This window comes from Pan troglodytes, chromosome 9, assembly GCF_028858775.2.
Source record: "Pan troglodytes isolate AG18354 chromosome 9, NHGRI_mPanTro3-v2.0_pri, whole genome shotgun sequence".
Classification (NCBI taxonomy): domain Eukaryota; kingdom Metazoa; phylum Chordata; class Mammalia; order Primates; family Hominidae; genus Pan; species Pan troglodytes.
In genome coordinates, this window is record NC_072407.2 from 7,935,052 (window position 1) to 7,954,746 (window position 19,695).

Consider the following 19,695-nt stretch of genomic DNA (forward strand, 5'->3'; position numbering starts at 1 on the left):
CCTAATCCTCGGGGTGCCCACTTCCCTTATGGAGAAGCCAAGGCAAATAAAGCCCAGCCCCACATGACGGTCAAGGAAGTGCGGGGCAGACCGTATTCAGGGTCTCAAGGCGCTGACCCCGGAAAGGCCAGCCCACCGTGGGGTCCTTACACCACTGAATGAATGAGTACAACCAGACAGACACCCACTCGCGTGGGCAGCAACTGGAGACCTCCAGGCCTAGACCCCACTGATGTCCATTCTCTCCCAGGGCCTCCAAAGCCGGGCCTCCCGGGCTCCGGGCCCCCGGGTCCTCAGCACCGCCCCTCTCTCAGGCCAGAAGGTGCGCGCAGCGGCGCTAGACTTCGAAGCGGAGAGGCCCTGAGACGCCCCGCGCGTCCGCCCGCCCGGAAGGGGGGAGAAACCTGCCGGTCTCGGCCGCTGCAGCTCGGGCTCCCGACTTACCGCGGTTCGGTGGGGAAGGGGAAGTGTCAGGAGTCCGGGCCCAGGCCCGTCTGCCACCCGCCGCTCACAGAGCAGCGCGCGGCCCCCACGAAACCGTCGCCGCCGCCGCTACCACCCCTGCCACCGACCGCCGCTTCGGGCGCAGCGCGCAGAGGGCCCGACTGCGTCACACGCAGCCCGGCGTCAGAGGCTCGTTGCGGACGCTCCGCCCTCGCCGTCCGCGAATTGGTGGACGCGGCCGCCACTCTGGGTCGACCCTGCTATTCATTGGGCAACGCGTCTTTTCAAAGCGAACTGAAGGGGGAAGGGGCGAGAGGGAAGAGGAGGGGCATAAGGAGTTCGGGGAGGCACAGGGTAGGAGCGGTGAGAGGGCCGTGGAGTCCCGCTCCTCTCCGCCGCGGTTGGCGGGAGCGTGTAGTGACGTCACACAGGGCCTCTCGAAGTGGGCTTGTGAATGGCTAGATTGGGAAGCACCGGAGGGGTGTCGGGAAGAGTGGTGACGCAACATAGAGACTCCGCCCCCTTCCTTGGAGCGCTGCGACTCGGGCTGAGGGAGCTCGGGCCAATCAGAGGGACGGCCCCAGAATGGCATGGTAACTATTCGACCCTTTCCTTGCCCCGGTCCGCCGGCGCTGCTGGGAAGGCTTCCTAGTCTCTCTGCCCGCACTTCCTGCCCAGACCACGTGCGGAGCCTGAGGGCCCTCTTGGAAGGTCTGTTTGTCCAAAGAGTTTGCCCGAGGCTTCTTCAGGGCCCTAAATCCTGACCCTATTCTCTCCTGACCCATGCTTGCCCCAGCACATTCTTTCCCTCCCTGAATTTCTAGGATGGACATTAGGAGCATTAGAGATGCCCTAAGGGACTGGCCCACCAAAGGGCCTGGTACAAATGAGGATTGTTGGAACGTCTTTCCCAGCTGCACGTGGAGAACCCCTAATTCTTTTTTTTCTTTTTCTTTTGAGATGAAGTCTCGCGTTGTCGCCTAGGGTGGAGTGCATTGGCGCAATCTCGGCCCACTGCAACCTCTGCCTCTCGGGTTCAAGCGATTCTCCTGCCTTAGCCTCCCAAGTAGCTGGGATTACAGGCGTCCGCCACCAGGCCCAGCTAATTTTTGTATTTATAGTAGAGACGGGGATTTCACTGTGTTGGTCAGGCTGGTCTCGAACTCCTGATCTCAAGTGATCCACCCGCCTCGGCCTCTCAAAGTGCTGGGATTACAGACGTGAGCCACCTCGCCCATGGACTACCTTTTTTTTTTTTTTTTTTTTTTTTTTTTTTTTTTTGAGATGGAGTCTTGCTCTGTCTCCTCTTTCTCCCAGGCTGGAGGGCAGTGGCACGATCTCGGCTCACTGCAATCTCCGCCTCCCAGGTACAAGAGATTCTCCTGCCGTAGCCTCCCGAGTAGCTGGGATTACAGGCACTCGCCGCCGCGCCCGGCTGATTTTGTATTTTTAGTAGAGATGGGGTTTCGCCATGTTGGCCAGGCTGGTCTCGAACTCTGGAACTCAGGTGATCCGCCCGCCTCGGCCTCCCACAGTGCTGGCCTTACAGGCGTGAGCCACCGCACCCAGCCGAACCCCTACTTATTCTTAAAGGACGGGTATTTCAAATGTTCCCATCTTCTCAGTGATACATTTGCCAAGCTTTCACAGCGAGTTGAGCTAATGCTTGGGCAGGCCTCTGTTAAAGCCTTGTCACTTTGTATCCTATTATTTACCCTCGGTTTTCTGTGCCTTGGGCTCTTGGAAGTCCTTCTGGGGCCTAGCCCATAGCAGAAGACTGATATTACAAGAGTGAAAGGTGGGCATTTTCTAGAAACTAGACCTGCTTAGTGACTGAGAGTCTCATAGCAGGAACTGTGCGCAGAAAGCAAAGCGTATACTGGCCGGGCTGGTGGCTCACGCCTGTAATCCCAGCACTTTGGGAGGCTGAGGCGGGCAGATTATTTGAGGCCAGGAGTTCGAGACCAGCCTGGCCAACATGATGAAACCCTGTCTCTACTAAGAATACAAAAATTGGTCAGGCATGGTGGTGGGCACCTATAATCCCAGCTGCTTCTCGGTTTGCTGAGGCACGAGAATGGCTTGAACCAGGGAGGCGGAGATTACAGTGAGCGGAGATCCTGCCACTGCGCTCCAGAGTGATCTCAAAAAAAATTTTAAAAAAACCTCCACCACTACTTCTTTGTGAGACATGAATGCAAAATTCAACTGGGCTTTTACCTAAAATGTAAATGAGTTTAAAGCCATCTGGGTTTTCGGTGATGGCAAGGGATTAGAGATAATTGATTTATTTGTTTGTTTAAAAAATGGGAGACTGGGAGTGGTGGCTCACGCCTGTAATCCCAGCACTGGGGAGTTCAAGGTAGGAGGATCACTTGAACCCAGGAGTTCGAGACCAGCTCGGGCAACATAGTGAGTCCCCACCTATACAAAAAATTAACCAAGGCCAGGTGTGGTGGCAAGCGCCTGTGGTCGCAGCTACTAGGGAGGCTGAAGTAGGAGGATCGTTTGAGCCCAAGAGGTTAAAGCTACAGTGAACTGCGATTACAGTCATGCCACTCCCGCCTGGGCAACAGAGGGAGCCTCCGACTAGGGGGAAAAAAAGGTGGTGGGTTGTAAAGATGGAATAAGATAGTGGATGGAAGAAACACGGTACATTGTAGGTGCTCAGTAGATACTTGACGGAAGAAGAAAATCAATATATGGTTGGCCAAATAGTAAAGTTACTTTAAACAACTGACTGCAGCCATCTTCCCCCAACTCCTCCATCCAAAACACCCCTACTTTACAACCACACTCCCTTGCCTTTGCTGGACTTTAGAAACTCATTAACTCTCCCTAGATAGTTACAGTAGCTTCATAACTGCCCTCTAGAACATTTGATTTCTTGCCCTTTAATCTCCAAGCCCAATTATTTTTAAGCCTCTCTTCTACTGACTTATTTTGGTGTCCCTAAGGCAGGGCACATAGTAGGTACACATTAGATATTTGATGCACAAATGAGTGAATTATTTTCTTCAGTTGGGGATTAGTAGAGGTGTTGGACTTTGAGTCAGAGAACCCTGGTTTAAATTTGGATGCAGATTTAATTTAATTCAGTTTAAATTTATTTATTAATTTAATTTAATTGAGTTTAATTTAATTAAGAAATTTGGGCCAGGCGGGATGGCTCACGCCTGTAATCCCAGCACTTTGGGAGGCCGAGGTGGGCGGATCACGAGGTCAGGAGATCGAGACCAGCCTGGCTAACAGAAGGAAAGCCCATCTCTACTAAAAATACAAAAAAATTAGCCGGGCGTGGTGGCACATACCTGTAGTCCCAGCTACTCGGGAGGCTGAGGCAGGAGAATTGCTTGAACCTGGGAGGCGGAGGTTGCAGTGAGCTGAGATCGAGCCACTGCACTCCATCCTGGGCCACAGAGTGAGACTCCGTCTCAAAAAAAAAAAAAAAGAAAAGAAATTTAGGCAAATTTCCTGCTGGGAATGGTGGCTCACGCCTATAATCCCAGCACTTTTGGAGGCGGAAGCAGGTGGATCACCTGAGGTCAGGAGTTCGAAACCCGCCTGGCCAACATGGTGAAACCCTGTCTCTACTAAATATACAAAAAATTAGCTGGGTGTGGTGGCTCATGCCTGTAATCCCAGCTACTTGGGAGGCTGAGGCAGGAGAATTGCTTGAACCGGGGAGGCAGAGGTTGCAGTGAGCTGAGGTGGCACCATTGCACTCCAGCATGGGCAACAAGAGTGAAAGTCTGTCTTCAAAAAAAAAAGAAAAGAAATGCAAGAAAAAGAAATTTGGGCAAATTTCCTAATCCCTCTGAACCTCAATTTTCTTTTGTATAAAATGGGGATAACAACCACATTTGCCTTACAGGGTCGTAGTGAGAATTAAAAGAGAGAATACATTTAAAGCACTTAGCATAGTACCTGGCACACATAAGGCCTCAATAAATGGTATTGTTTGCATTATTTAAAAATGTATCCCAGCCGGGCATGGTGGCTCAAGCCTGTAATCCCAGCACTTTGGGAGGCCGAGGCGGGCGGATCACGAGGTCAGGAGATCGAGACCATCCTGGCTAACATGGTGAAAACCCGTCTGTACTAAAAATACAAAAAATTAGCCGGCTGTGGTGGCGGGCGCCTGTAGTCCCAGCTATTCGGGAGGCTGAGGCAGGAGAATGGTGTGAACCCAGGAGGCGGAGCTTGCAGTGAGCAGAGATCGCGCCACTGCACTCTCCAGCCTGGGTGACAGAGCAAGACTCCATCTCAAAAAAAAAAAAAAAAAAAAATGTTTCCGGGCACGGCGGCTCACTCCTGTAATCCCAGCACTTTGGGAGGCTGAGGCGGGCAGATCACCTGAGATCAGGAGTTCAAGACCAGCCTGGCCAACACGGCGAAACCTCATCTCTACTAAAAATAAAAAAATTAGCCAGGCATAGTTGCCCACGCCTGTAATCCCAGCTAGTCGGGAGGCTGAGGCAGGAGAATCACTTGAACCCGGGAGGTGGAGGTTGCAGTGAGCCAAGATTGCACCACCATACTCCAGCCTCAGCCTGTGTGACAGAGGGAGATTCTGTCTCTAAATAAATAAATAAATACATACATAAATAAAAATGTTGAGTTCCCATTCTAAATATTCTAAGACATGGATTCTGACACTGAAAGAGGACTCAGAAATGTCTTTTTTTCTTTTATTTCTTTTCCTTTTCCTTTTTTTTTTTTTTTTGCTATAAAATGGTTCTGAAAGAGATGTCTTGAATGAGTAAGCAAATGAGTACATTCAGTCCAAAGTACAAGTAGATGTGCAGGGAAATAGTGCATACTTGTGGAAAGACTGGAGGAATACGTACTGGATGAGGAATACTCCAAGGAAGAATTTCCTGTGACTTTGGTGATTTCTAAAGATACGTTGTTGGGTACTTTGGTAGGCAAGTGGCCCATGGCTCATCATTCCCAGAATTCCTGGCTGGGGAAGGACATCTTTGTGAAGACAGGGGTTCCTTCCCACACTCCTACTCTGTCTAAATTCTGATGACACCTCTTTTAGGTATCATCATCTTCCTTCTTCCGTTCTAAAGACAAGGAGTTTGATGCATGCTTACAAACCCTTTTGGAGCCAAGCCTTGTCCTGGACATCATGAGCCCAGAGATGTCCACAGCTCAACACTATTCTGGCCAAGGAAAGTCCAGCTTTGTCCTAGGAGCCCCAGTATCATACACATGGCTTGAGAAGTCACCGTATGCAGCTGTGAAGGATTGGTGGTTAGGGAGGAGACAGATCTGTAAGGACTGCAGAATTTTGGAAGGATGAGACTTCTTTCCAGAGAAGCAGCAGAATTGGAGTCAGAGCTAAGTTCAAGTTGTAGATCTGCTACTTTTTATATCTCGCCTAAGTTATTTAACCCTTCTCTGCCCCAATTCCTTGTCTATGACATGGGCAGAATACTTTGTATTTTGTTTTGTTTCTTTTTTTTTTTTTTTTTTTTGAGATGGAGACTGGCTCTTTCGCCCAGGCTGGAGTGCAGTGGCACCATCTCGGCTCACTGCAAGCTCCGCCTCCCGGGTTCACGCCATTCTCCTGCCTCAGCCTCCCGAGTAGCTGGGACTACAGGCGCCTGCCACCACGCCCGGCTAATTTTTTTTTTTTTTTTTTGGAGACAGAGTCTCACTCTGTCACCCAGGCTGGAGTGCAGTGGTGTGATCCCAGCTCACTGCAACCTCCGCCTCCTGGGTTCAAGTGATTCCCCTGCCTCAGCCTCCCGAGTAGCTGGGACTGCAGGCATGCGCCACCATGCCCAGTTAATTTTGTATATTTAGTAGAGACAGGGTTTCACCATGTTACCCAGGCTGATCTTGAACTCCCGACCTCAGGTGATCCACCCACCTCGGCCTCCCAAAGTGCTGGGATTACAGGCGTGAGCCACCACACCCGGCCCTGTATTTTTTTTTTAGTAGAGACGGGGTTTCACCATGTTAGCCAGGATGGTCTCGATCTCCTGACCTCATGATCCACCCGCCTCGGCCTCCCAAAGTGCTGGGATTACAGGCGTGAGCCACCGCGCCCGGCCATTTTTGTTTTGTTTTTTTGAGATGGAGTCTCACTCTGTCACCCAGGCTGGAGTGCAGCGGCGCAGTCTCGGCTCACTGCAACCTCCGCCTCCTGGGTTCAAGCAATTCTCGTTCCTCAGCCTCCCAAGTAGCTGGGATTACAGGCTTCCACCACCACGCCAGGCTAATTTTTATATTTTTAGTAGAGATGAGGTTTCACCATGTGGGCCAGGCTGGTCTCAAGCTCCTGACATTAAATGTTCCACCTGCCTTGGCCTCCCAAAGTGTTGGGATTATGGGCCTGAGCCACCGTGCCCAGCCAATACTTTGGCTTTTAACCAGAACATTTAGTCTAATGCATTTAACGAATTTACTGCTATATTCTTTTTTTTTTTTTTTTTTTTTTGAGACACAGTCTCATTGTGTCGCCCAGGCTGGAGTGCAGTGGTGCGATCATGACTCACTGCAGCCTCTGCCTCCCAGGTTCAAGTGATTCTTGTGCCTCAGCCTTCCTGGTAGCTGGGACTTTCAGGCGCGTGCCACCACGCCTGGCTAATTTTTGCATTTTTAGTAGAAAGAAGATTTTAACATGTTGGCCAGACTGGACTCAAACTCCAGACCTCAGGCGATCCGCCTGCCTCAGCCTCCCAAAGTGCTGGGATTACAGGCATGAGCCACCATGCCCGGCCCATTTTTCCCACTATACTAGTTTGAAAGTTAAATTCTCTTTTCCTATTAGTATTATTTTAGTGCTCTCCCTAGAAATTACCACATGCATTCTTTACTTACCAAAGTGTCATGCTCATAAATACCTTTACGGAAGGATAGAGTTTCCTGAGATGGAGGCAGGAAGAGAGAACATTCCAAGCTAGATGAACAGGGAAGCAAGCAGATGAACAGGGGAAGATTTAATTGCTATCTGAGTCAGAGTGAGGCTAGAGCAAGATGAGTGAGCTGGGGGTGGGTGGTTTAAAGCCATCCAGGAAGGATGTCTTGGTCATGAAAAAGGTCTTTGAGAAGAACAAGAATAACTCCTCCTCAACCCAGGAAGGACACTGATTTTCCTGAGGCTTCCCAGGAGGCAGTGGCAGAGCTTGGTCTAAAGCTGGATGTCTTTAGCAGTCTATGTCCCTGCCTCTATACCTACCCCAGCCATGCTCACTGTGTCCCCTTTCTAGCAATTCCTCAATCTCTGCTTATCTGTCTAAATACTGCCCATTCTTCAAAACCCAGTTCCATTAAATCAACCCAACAAATATTTTCTTTCTTTTTATTTTTGTATTTTGTATTTTTATTTTTAATTTGTATTTATTTTTTTGAGGTGGAGTCTCGCTCTCTCACCCAGGCTGGAGTGCAGTGGCGCAATCTTGGCTCACTGCAACCTCCGCCTCCTGGGTTCAAGCGATTCTCCTGCTTTAGCCTCCCAAGTAGCTGGGATTATAGGCGCCCGCCACCAGGCCTGGCTAATTTTTGTATTTTTAGTAGAGATGTGGTTTTGTCACGTTGGCAAGACTGGTCTTGAACTCCTGACCTCAGGTGATCTGCTCACCTCAGCCTCCCAAAGTGCTGGGATTACAGGTGTAAGCCACCACACCCAGTGTGGATATTCCTAAATCAATTTTACAGGCTGGGCACGGTGGCTCATGCCTGTAATCCCAGCACTTTGGGAGGCCAAGGAAGGAGGATCGCTTGAGCCTAGGAGTTCAAGACCAGCCTGGGCAAGACAGTGAGACCTTTTTTTTTTTGAGACACGGTCTTGCTCTGTCTTCAGGTTGGAGTGCAGTGGCGCGATCTTGGCTCACTGCAACCTCTGCCTCCCAGGTTCAGGTGATTCTCCTGCCTCAGCCTCCCAAGTAGCTGGGACTACAGGTGCACGCCATCACGCCTAGCTAATTTTTATATTTTTAGTAGAGACAGGGTTTCACCATGTTGGCTAGGATTGTCTCAATCTCTTGACCTTGTGATCCGCCCACCTTGGCCTCCCAAAGTGCTGGGATTACAGATGTGAGCCACCACGCCCCGCGAGTGGCTATAAAATAAATAAATAAAACCATTTTATAGACGAGGAAACAGAGGCTCAGGGCTATATGGAGAATTGCCCATATTTCCCAAATCACCAGAGAATTAAAGAATTAATCTAAATTAGAGCACCTCAAGGTTTGGGCATTGGGGGTAGTCTAGAGGCAGGGAGAGGGGACCCAGCCTCAGGGAATGGTACTTAGGGCCAAGAGAACAGACAAGGTGTCAAGATAGGGAACAATAGCCAGGAGCAGACACCCCTGGTTGGAGCTAGACAAAGAGGATGACATGAAGCCCCAAGGCAGAAAACCTGAATCTAGTTGCCAAATTTGGAGAGAGGTAGTTCTTTTTGTAAAGTTTTGCTAGTCCATTTGTCCTGGGACCTTAAAGAACAGGATAGGGGAGAACTCAAAATCAAGAAAAGTAGTTTTTAGAACAAGACACTCTGAGTGCGCACTCTCTCCAGACTTCGGAGCCCCTCAGAGTGTGTCTGAGGTATCTCTGGGTCCTCCACCATTGCTCCATATGAGGCCTGTCAAAGAGAGGGCCTAGACTGGGTGAATGAACAAAAGTGAACACATGAAAAAGAGCTCTGGCAAATTAATCAACAAATGCTAAGTGGCATTAACAGCATATAGTGGATTATGTGAATTATCTCAGGTACCAGACTTGAGTCCTGGTTCTGGCATTTATTAGCTGTGTAAGTAGGTAACTTGGTTTCCCTGTTTTCCATTGTAAAATGAGGATATTAAATAGTATCTACTGGCGGGGACTCATGCCTGTAATCCCAGCACTTTGGGAGGCCAAGGCAGGTGGATCACCTGAGGTCAGGAATTCGAGACCAGCCTGACCAATATGGCGAAACCCCATCTCTACTAAAAGTACAAAAATTAGCCGGGCATGGTGGTGCCGCCTGTATTCCCAGCTACCCGGGAGGCTGAGATAGGAGAATTGCTTGAACCCGGGAGGTGGAGGTTGCAGTGAGCCGAGATCGTGGCACTGCACTCTAGCCTGGGTGACAGAGTGAGACTCTGTCTCCAAAAAAAAAAGAGAGAAAGAAAAAAAAAAAAAAGGCCAGGCACGGTGGCTTACACCTGTAATCCCAGCTCTTTGGGAAGCCGAGGCGGGGGCAGATCACAAGGTCAGGAGTTTGACACCAGCCTGGCCAAAATGGCAAAACCTCGCCTCTACTAAAAACTACAAAAATTAGCCGGGCGCAGTAGCGGGCGCCTGTTAATTCCAGCTACTCGGGAGGCTGAGGCAGGAGAATCGCTTGAACCGTGGAAGCGGAGGTTGCAGTGAGCCGAGATCGTATCTATTTTCACAGGTTTTTTTTTTTTTTTTTTTTTTTTTAATGGAGTTTCGCTCTTGTCGCCCATGCTTGAGTGCAGTGGTACGATCTCAGCTCACTGCAACCTCCGCCTCCCAGGTTCAAGCGATTCTCCTGCCTCAGCCTCCCAAGTAGCTGGGATTACGGGCGCCCGCCACCGTGCCCGGCTAATTTTTGTATTTTTAGTAGAGACGGGGTTTCGCCATGTTGGCCAGGCTGGTGTCAAACTCCTGACCTCAGGTGATCCGCCCGCCTCGGCCTCCTGAAGTGCTGGGATTACAGGCGTGAGCTACCGCGCCTGGCCCTCACAGGGTTTTTATGAGGATTAAATAAATGAGATAAGTAGTAAGAGTGCCTGGGATATACTGGGTGTTCAGAATGTGTTACTGTTGTGAGGATTTAAGTGGAAAAGTGCGATGTTAGCTATGGCTAGCCTAGAGGTCCTCCACCCGCTGCAGATGCTCTGACTACCCACCAGTGTGCTTGCAGGAGGGACTCTTGGTCCCTTCACCCTCCTTCCCTGTTGGGGTAGGATGGTCTTTGCAAAGGGAGCCAGGGGTCCCCCTCAAGTTCTTTCATGGGTCAGTCATGGTCAGGGTAGGGAGGGAACTCTGGCAGCTGGTTTTGGGGGATCAATCCTCTCATTGTGGGGAGACCCAAGGCTGGTGGCTGGAAATCCTTTCTGCGCTATGTAGGACAGGGCGCCCTCTCCTGAACAAAGGCGGGAACAGCACTAGGCCAGAGTTTCTGGGATGTGCCTCACCGGGTCTCACTGCCTGCAAAGGTGCTCTTCCCATTGCTGAAAGGTCCCCAACCGCCCTGAAGAGCGAAGTTTGGGGGAGGGGCGCCAGGGCTGGGAGGAAACTGGCTTAATGTTTCAGAAGGGCGAGGCTGGATAGCTCGGTTAGAATGGAGGTGCGAGGCAGGAGAGACGGGCGGACGAGAAAGAAATCCGGCCCCTGTTCAATTAATTTTGTGTTCTTTCAACAGGTGATGGAACGCAGCTGAGAGGTAAGGCGACAAGGTGGCTTATCCAACATGCTCAAACTCAGGTATCCAGAGCTCTTCCGGCTGCCCTCACGCAGCCGAAATTAGTGGGGGCAGACCCGGGCTGTAAAGCAGGGTTTGAGGACACGCCAGATTGAGGAGGAGAGCCAGGGGTGGGGGTCTCCAGAAGCGGGGAGGAGCCAGCGGAGGATCTGGGCGCAGTTTCCTCTCTAAGTTCCGCCCCGAGAGCGCCGGCCCCGCCCCCGCCGTTCGCGCTCTGACCAGCCCGCAGAGCCAGCCCCCGACCCCGGGCCACCTGGGCCCCCGGGTTCCGCCGGCAGTCTCGCCACCACCGCGTGGGTGAGTATGGGCATGGATGTGCTGGGCTGCCGGGCAGCCCCGCTCGGGAGCTTGGCCGCGCGGTCTGGCCTCTGCAGGGCCGGGCCCCACGCTGTGGGAGTCCTGGTACCTGCCGTCCTATCGCACACACTCTGTTTCCCAGGAACTGCTGCTGTCTGGACTTGCCGAACTGGCCCCCTTCTTCTCCCTCCCCAGCATGGGGCCGGGTGTGCAGGGGTTGAGCTCTCCCTTTATTCCGCGGGGCCTCCTGGTCAGGAGTCCTAGGTGGGGAGGATGGGGCCCCGGGGTTGGAACCCCATAGACTAGTTTTGAATGGCAGCTGTGCCATTTATTAGCCTTGGCCTTGAGTAAGTGTTTTGAACCTCCCTGAGCCTCAGTTTCCTCATCTGTAAAATGGAAATATACAGGCTGTAGCACCTACCTCATAGAATTATGGTGAGATTAAAAGAGACAATGTATATCAAGTACAGAGCAGGGGGCCTAGTATTCCGTAGGCACTCAGTAAATGTGGGTTCAGACTCGAGGCTGAGAAGATCTCTAGGGACTTTGGAGCTGAGGTAGCTCCAAAGAAAGCAATTTTCAGCTAAGTAGTACCTGTGAGGAATGTAGAACTATCTGCAGGCTGAACAGTTGCCCTTCAGCTCCACCCTGAGGTGTGGAGTAGAATGACCAAGTTGGAAGGACCTTAGAGGTAATCTAAACCATGTGATTCCCATGTTGCAGAACTGTGGAAACAGATCTAGAGTGCTTAAGTGGCTTGCCAAAGGTCACACAGCTAAATGGGAGGCCAGGCATACCTCCAAGAATTGGAATGGACTATCCCTTGAACCTCCTCATCAACTCCTGATTTGGGCAGTGCCTCTTCGTTCCCTGAAGATCTAGTCTTCAATTTGGGAATCCTAGTGGTTCCTCAGGGATCTAGAGCTGCAGGCTTCAGGGAGGGATACTGGGAGGGAAGACTAGTGCTACTGCAACTGCAGAGTCTAGGTTTGGGCTGAGTGAGGAAAATGTTCCCCATCTAGGGCCCTAAGGGACTTAGAGTCCATTTAGGGATGATCCAGGGAGTGTGTTTTTTTTCTGGGAGGGTCACCAGAGCCACTTCCAGCTCCCTGGGATCCCTGATGCTCCTAAAAGGGAGAGAGGAACTTGAGCAATTGGAGCAGCCTGCCTGATCAGGCCTGGCAGCTGGGGGAAAATGGGTGAGAATGTGGAGGCGTAGCCACCTGGCTTGTTCTGGAATGCCAGGATGGCAACCTAACTGAGATCAGGTTCTTTTTGAGGGTGGGACTAAAGGGAGAGTCTTGTGGGTGGGGTCAGGAAGAGTTGGGACTTGATTTGACAAGGCCTTTGAGCCCAGAAGGGTATATTCTTTATGTGTCTGGAGCCAGCCCTAGCTTGGCAACAACAAGCCAACGTTCCAGGTATGGCTTTCCCTTCAGCTCAGCATAGGGCTTTGAGGAAGAGCCAGCCCTTCTCTCTCTCTGAGTGTCTTGGTTTCTCTATCTTTACAATGGGAATAGGGCTAACTGCCTCATCTATGTAGAATTTGGTTTTTCCTTTTCTTCCTCCTGTGAACAGGTGCCTCTTCTGCCTCTCTCACTCCAGTCCTAACCTGACCTTTCTCAAGTTCAGACACAGAGAGGAAGGGGTCAAGGAAGGCCAGAGTTGCAGTGTGTAACTCTTTGTGGGTCCCACATGTATCTCTTTGTTATGTGATCCTGAGCAGATTCCTGCTCCAACTTTCCCTTCTGTATACTGTGCGGAGCTGGGCTAGGATTGTTGGTATACACTTATTTGTTATAGTTCCTGACCTTAGCTACCCTTATCTAAGGGGGAAATCACAGCCCCCAGGAACCCTCAGCTGTTCACAGGAGGGTGATATGGACAGCCCCCTGGGCACTGGGAAGCCTCCAGAAGCTGACCAAGCAGCTCTCTCCAGCAAACAGCAAGCCCAGGCTAGCACTAGGCCTGATTCTGCAAAGCCTTTCACCCTGGGGGCACGTGAGGGAGCAGGCTGGGACAAGCAGGGGGCTTGGGGTTCTGTCAGCTTCCATGGAATCCCTGCCACTGTGGACTGCGGTGCAGGCACACAGAGCACACAGAGCCTGGGAAGGGACTGAAGGTACAGGAGGGCCCTGGGCCAGTGGGGAAGCAATGAGAGCTGATGAGAGGCCTTGAAGCCTGGAGGCTGGGCCTGAGGCTCAAAGGCCTGGGGGAGGAGATGGGCCATTCCATCCACTGGTAGGTTTTAGGGTTGATTCTTGAAATAGAGACACTTATTTAAAGCAGCTTCTCTAGTCCTAGGCCTGTCAAGCTAGGCAGAGAGGAGTGAGGAGAAGCTCTCCCAGTCCATTCAAGCTTTATCCTAGCACAGATTTGGTTCATTGTCTTCCCTCTGAAATTGAGGTGGAATGTTGTCTTGGGATTCTGAGTCAGTCTTCCTCATCCAGGGCAAGAACTATCCAAGTTTAGGTGACTTCCTCCTCAGACTCCCCACCCCACAGCACACAGCTAATTTTAGGACTGAGCACAAGGGCTGACTTTATCACTGAGTCCCAGCCTTGCTGCCTGGGCCCCTGACAGCATGCCACTCCATCCCCAGGTCTGACAAGATGTACCAGGTCCCACTGCCACTGGATCGGGATGGGACCCTGGTACGGCTCCGCTTCACCATGGTGGCCCTGGTCACGGTCTGCTGTCCACTTGTCGCCTTCCTCTTCTGCATCCTCTGGTCCCTGCTCTTCCACTTCAAGGAGACAACGGCCACACACTGTGGGGTAGGGCATGGGGACACTGATACCTCATATTCAGGCCGATCTGGATCTTCTTTAGATCTTGAATATCTTTTAACAAGATTAGCCAGCTCTCCACTGGGGCCCATCAAACATACGGGGCTGCTGGGGGGATGCCTGCAAATTGAAATCTCAAGGGTTAGTCTCCCTCTGCCTTCTGTGAGGTTCTGGAGGCTGGAGTCACTGAAGTGTAATATAGAGTCAGTAAATGAATTACAAGTATAACAGAGTTTGACACATGTCCCACCCCATTTACTTTGATATCCTAGAGAAAGTAGTCTTACATCTTTCTTCCTGGCCCCACGCCCCATATCCCTGTCCAGAGGGCAGACCTAGAGCCAAGTCCTTACTTCATAGAAGAGCAGATTCTGGAACCCCAGGGTTTTCTGGGAAGTGGAGAGAGAACAGGATTGGGCTAGAGGGTATTTTGGGCCTCTTAATGTAGCACTATGGGCTTGTGCCTGTCTCTGTAGGAATGTGATTCAGTATATGTGTGTGTGATTGTGAGGGTCATGACTGTATATAATGGGTTTGAGTAGGTCGTGTGTGACAGAGACTATATCTGTGCCTGTCAGTATGGAGATCTGATTATGGACGTGTGTATGTGTCCTGGGGTGAGTCCCATGGCCTCTAAGATTCCATAGATGTCTGTGTACCCTCTGGACAGGGATATGGGGTGCGGGGCCAGGAAGAAAGATGTAAGACCACTTTCTCTAGGATATCAAAGTAAGTGGGGTGGGACATGTGTCAAACTCTGTTATACTTGTAATTCATTTACTGACTCTATATTACCTGAGACAGAGACCCAGCCTCAGTTTCCTCATGTCTGAAATAGAATTGATTAGCTGGGCATGGGGGTATGCACCTGTAGTCCTAGCTCCTCAGGAGCCTGAGGTGAGAGGATTGCTTGAGCCTAGAAGTCTGAGGCTGGAGTGAGCTATGGTTTTCTCACTGTACTTCAGCCTGATGACATAGTGAGACCCCCATTTCTGAAAAATAAAATAGGGTTGATAATTCCTGTCCTGCTCCTTCCCAGGGCTAGTGTAGAGCTCTAGGTAGAAGAAGGATAGGAAGGTAGTTTAGGGAGGATGATGAAATGTGAGGAGCAGAAGGAGGAGGAGGAAGAGACTGTCAGGTTGGAAGGCAGGGCAGGAAATGAACTTAGCCTAGGGGCTTTAGGTGGAGAAGAGGCAGATTCTGCACATGGACCATTGGGGTCCCTCAGAGTTCTGAAGGCCCCAGCCAGCTGGATCCCCGCTTCATGTAAAGAGCATCTGCTTCAGAGAAATGGCTGGGATTAGCAGTGGGGTCTAGCTGTGAGTATGGGGTGGAGCCCCACTTCTTTACTTCATGTGACTGGAGTTTCCTCTCCTCCTGATTTGTCAGTGGGTAGACATGGGTGTTGAGGCGTGGACACCCAATCTGATGAGACCTGGGGCTGGGAGCTATTAGAAAGAACTGGACGAAAAGGGCGAACAGGCGATCTGAAGGGAAGGATTACCCTTTTGTGACCTAGTACATGACCTAGTACCTATTATCTCAGATAAGGCAACAGATATTCCTGTTACGCTAGCCGCTCCTGATCATCCCGCAAAACCCTGCCCCGCTAGCTCTAAAATGTCTTCCCTATCCTCCTTGGGGCTAACGTAATCACTCCCTCCTCTGGGTGCCCACAGTTCCCTGTGTTATCTATCACATCATATTTGTGTCTGTCTTCCCTACCAGATGGGGATCTCCTTGAAGGCAGGTACTGCATTTGAGTGAGAAAGTATTTGGGGTTTTTTTATTTGTTTTAGAGGCAGGGTCTCATTTCCGTCGCCCAGGCCAGAGTGCAGTGGCATGATCATAGCTCACTGCAGCCTCAAACTCCTGGGATCAAGCAGTCTTCCTAACCTCAGACTCCTGAGTAGTTAGGACTACAGATGTGAGCCACTACACCCAGCTTAATAAAAAAAAAATTGTGGAGATGGGGTCTCGCCATGTTGCCTAGGCTGGAGTGCAGTGGCATGATCATAGCTCACTGCAGCCTCAACCACCAGGGCAAAAGTAATCCTCCTGCCTCAGCCTCCTGAGTAGCTAGGACAATAGGTATGCACAACCATGCCCAGCTAATTTTTGTGTATGTGTGTGGAGACGGGGTCTCACACTGTTGCCCAGGCTGGTCTTGAACTCCTGACCTCAAGTGATCCTCCCACCTCGACTCCCAAAGCACTGGGATTATAGGCGTGAGCCACTGTGCCTGGCCAGAAAGTGTTGGTTGAATAAATGATTAGGACTCCCTAGCCCAGTGCCCTGGGGAAAGGAAGGCATGGTATAAGTCAATCATAGTCCAAGCAAAATTATAATATTTGTATGGCATATGGAGTTAAACAGACTAGGCTGTTTGCTCTGCCCCTTGTGGCTGACCTCAAGGGCTGATGGCATCAATACCCTATTAGCTAGGTTATTGCATACCTTGCATACCTATTACCTGTTCTGGGCATACCAGTTAGGGAATTAAGATATAGATAGTTGCTGGAGTACTTGGTCCCTCTGGAGCAGTACTAGGTCTGTGACCCTGAGGGTATGTTGTCCCCACTGCCTGAGCCTACGGTGTTGGTTCCACCTTGGAATTTTTATATTTGCTCTGAATTTCCCACTCAGTATCCCAGAAATGGCCAGCCCTAGGAATAAAAGAAGCAAGCTAGTCCATCATATCTGTAATTGATTACTTTGCCTCTGCTCGCATATCCCCATTGATGGGGAGCTTCCTTCCTCCCCAGGTAGCCTGTTCTAAGGAAGCTTAATAACTAATAATTAGCCTTTTTCTTTTATTTTCTTTCTTTATTTTTATTGAGACAGAGTCTTACTCTGTTGCCCAGGCTTGAGTGCAGCGGCATGATCTCAGCTCACTGCAACCTCCGCCTCTTGGGTTCAAGCAATTCTCCTGCCTCAGCCTCCTGAGTAGCTGGGATTACAGGTGCCCGCCACCATACCCGGCTAATTTTTGTATTTTTGGTATTGACGGGGTTTCGTCATGTTGGCCAGGCTCGTCTCGAACTCCTGACCTCAGGTGATCCACCTGCCTTGGCCTCCCAAAGTGCTAGGATTAAAGGCGTGAGCCACCATGCCCAGCCTCTTTTTTTTTCTTCTTCTTCTTTTTTTTCTTTTAATAGAGATAGGTTCTCACTGTGTTGCCCAGGCTGGTCTTCAACTCCTGAGCTCAAGTGATCCTCCTGCCTCAGCCTTCCAGAGTGCTAGGATTACAGGCTTGAGCCACTGTGCCTAGCCCAAGCTTTTTCTTTCCTTCTTTCCTTCTTTTCTTTCTTTTTCTTTCTTTCCTTCCTTCTTTCTTTTCTTTCTTTTCTTCCTTTCCTTCCCTTTCCCTTTCCCTTTCCTTTCCTTTCCTTTCTTTTCTTTTCTTTTTGAGGCAGGGTCTTGCTCTGTTGCCCAGGCTGGAGTGCAGTGGCACAATCTTGGCTCACTGCGACCTCTGCCTCCTAGGTTCAAGCCATTCTTATGCCTCAGCCTCCCGAGTAGCTGAGATTACAGGCATGCACCACCATGCCTGGCTCATTTTTTGTATTTTTAGGAGAGATGGGGTTTCACTATGCTGGCCAGGCTGAAGCTTTTACTTATAGTGAGTATGTACTTACTTTCCGGTGAGTCTCTGCCTTGGCCCTGGCTCTGCTTTGCCGTAGAACCATTCTCTCCTCGTGGCTTCAGGTCAGCCCTATAGAGACAAGAAGACAGTAATGAGGGGCCTTGAGTCTGTCTTCTTTTTTTTTTTTTCTTGAGATGGAATCTCGCTTTGTCATCCAGGCTGGAGTGCAATGGCACGATCTCGGCTTACTGCAACCTCCGCCTCCCAGGTTCAAGCGATTCTCCTGTCTCAGCCTCCCGAGTAGCTGGGATTACAGGCACACGCCACCATGACTGGCTAACTTTTTGTATTTTAGTAGTGACGGGGTTTCACTGTGTTACCCAGGCTGGTCTCGAACTCCTGACCTCAGGCAATCCAGTTCCTTCAGGCAACCTTCCCAGGAAATGGTTTCCAGGCTCTTCCCTATCCTGAATGTACCGTTGAACTTGGCCCAGTTTGTCACTATTCTCTGCTGGGCCTTGATTTGGGTATAGAACTCCAGGTGGCCTAGGCAGTACAGGCAAAAGCAGGACTATTCATTCTTATTCCTGGCTGTTAGACCTCTGTTGAGGCAGCCTGAGCTGCTATTAGCTGTTTCTGCACAGGTACAGGCTGAACATCGATATCTCATATTCAGGCTTGTTGAGATCTCTTTTGTATCCTGCTTCTGTCATCATAGGATTTAGCCATTTCTCCAGTGAGGCCCAACAAGCCCTCTCAGTCCTGCTCTAACAAAAAACGGCCAGACCCCTTTTTGCTTTCTCTCTTTCCCTTATTGGAAACCTGCCTATGACCCTGGATACAACTCTCAGAAAGGTCGCTGCCCCCATCACTGGCAAAGAAGCTACTGCCAGCTGACCTCAGCCACTATCACTTCTTACCTTTGCAGAGTGTTCTAGGATTATGACATATACTTGTTGATCCTGGGAAGGATGTGTGCCTGGGCAGGCGTGGAGAATTGGGTACTGTGGGCGGGAGGGCAGGCCCTGAGGAGCAGGGGGTGGGACCCTCCAGTCTTAGAATAGTCCCAGTCTGGCTACAACCTTCAACCCAAGACCCGGATTCTTCAGCACCGAGCGTGAGTGTTGCTTCATGAGGCCCCCACCCCATTCCTGGGTCTCCTTAGTGGAGGGAAGTATGAGTGCCGAGGGGAGACGGGGTCCTAGGCCTTTTAATATCAGGCCATCTCTGTCTGCCTCAGCTTGATCCAGAGGGAAGCCCAGCTTGAGGGGTCAAGGTGTTTGGGCAGTGGGGTTGTGAGGGGGAGTTGTCTGCCAGGAGGGAGAAGAGACTGGAAGAAGCTCAGTTCCCTGGGTCTGGGTCTGACCTGGACAGAGATCTCCTGGGTCTGGCCCAGGACAGCAGGCTCAAGCTCAGTGGAGAAGGTTTCCATGACCCTCAGATTCCCCCAAACCTTGGATTGGGTGACATTGCATCTCCTCAGAGAGGGAGGAGATGTAGGTCTGGGCTTCCACAGGGACCTGGTATTTTAGGATCAGGGTACCCCGGGCCTGAGGCTTGGATCATTCAGAGCCTGGGGGTGGAATGGCTGGCAGCCTGTGGCCCCATTGAAATAGGCTCTGGGGCACTCCCTCTGTTCCTAGTTGAACTTGGGTAAGGAGCAGGAATGTGGTCAGACAGGGTCAGTGGGAGGGCTTTGGCCATTCTGAGCCAACGGTCCTTTGTTAGTTGGCCTGAAAGAAGCCGTGACTTAGAACCTGAAGCTGTCAGGTGGCAAGAGGCCTTAGTCCTGGTGTTTGATCCTGGCATAGTTCTGGGCCTCGGTCTCCCCTTCTGTGAAATGGGAATAATAACCTTTCTACCTCTGACCCTTCTCCTGAGTGGCTATGAGGGTTGTGAGAGTGAGGTGGGCCACCAGAGCTCCCTGTCCAAGCCACCGGGAGCCTCTCTTCTGTAGGCTCTTCAAGAGGTGGACCTAGAGTATCACTGTGCCAAGGGGATTCCTAAGCTCTGACCCTGCCTGTCTCTGCTGCTCCTGTCCCATCTCCCTCTGATCCTTCTCCTCTGCACTGTCTTCCTTTTCCCCTTATGCCTTTTCTACCCTTTCTGCTCTGGCTTTTCCTTATACTCTG

The 19,695-nt window shown here is 50.9% G+C and overlaps 2 protein-coding genes across 53 annotated transcripts in view; one reads left to right on the forward strand and one right to left on the reverse strand.

Annotated features, from left to right (window-relative positions):
• NUP98 (nucleoporin 98 and 96 precursor) overlaps positions 1–871 on the reverse strand; it is a 121,851-nt gene extending 120,980 nt beyond the window's left edge. For 3 of the 16 annotated variants that reach the window (XM_009459757.5, XM_016920222.4, XM_001158156.6), the window contains exon 1: positions 445–768. The gene's annotated coding sequence lies outside the window, so the exon portion shown is untranslated. The other 13 variants (XM_054661919.2, XM_054661914.2, XM_063782625.1 and 10 more) reach the window with 11 other exon arrangements.
• Positions 767–19,695, forward strand: part of PGAP2 (post-GPI attachment to proteins 2) — a 27,986-nt gene continuing 9,057 nt past the window's right edge. For 12 of the 37 annotated variants that reach the window (XR_010147118.1, XR_010147116.1, XM_063782646.1 and 9 more), the window contains exons 1-3: positions 767–1,037; positions 10,832–10,852; positions 13,791–13,965. Coding sequence is in view for 31 of the 37 variants with exons in the window: in XM_063782642.1 (XP_063638712.1) it covers positions 899–1,037; positions 10,832–10,852; positions 13,791–13,965 (335 nt within the window). In the remaining 6 variants the exon portion in view is untranslated. Of the gene's footprint in view, positions 1,156–10,391; positions 10,626–10,831; positions 11,189–13,790; positions 13,966–19,695 lie in introns of those variants that run through there. The other 25 variants (XM_063782647.1, XM_063782653.1, XM_063782655.1 and 22 more) reach the window with 17 other exon arrangements.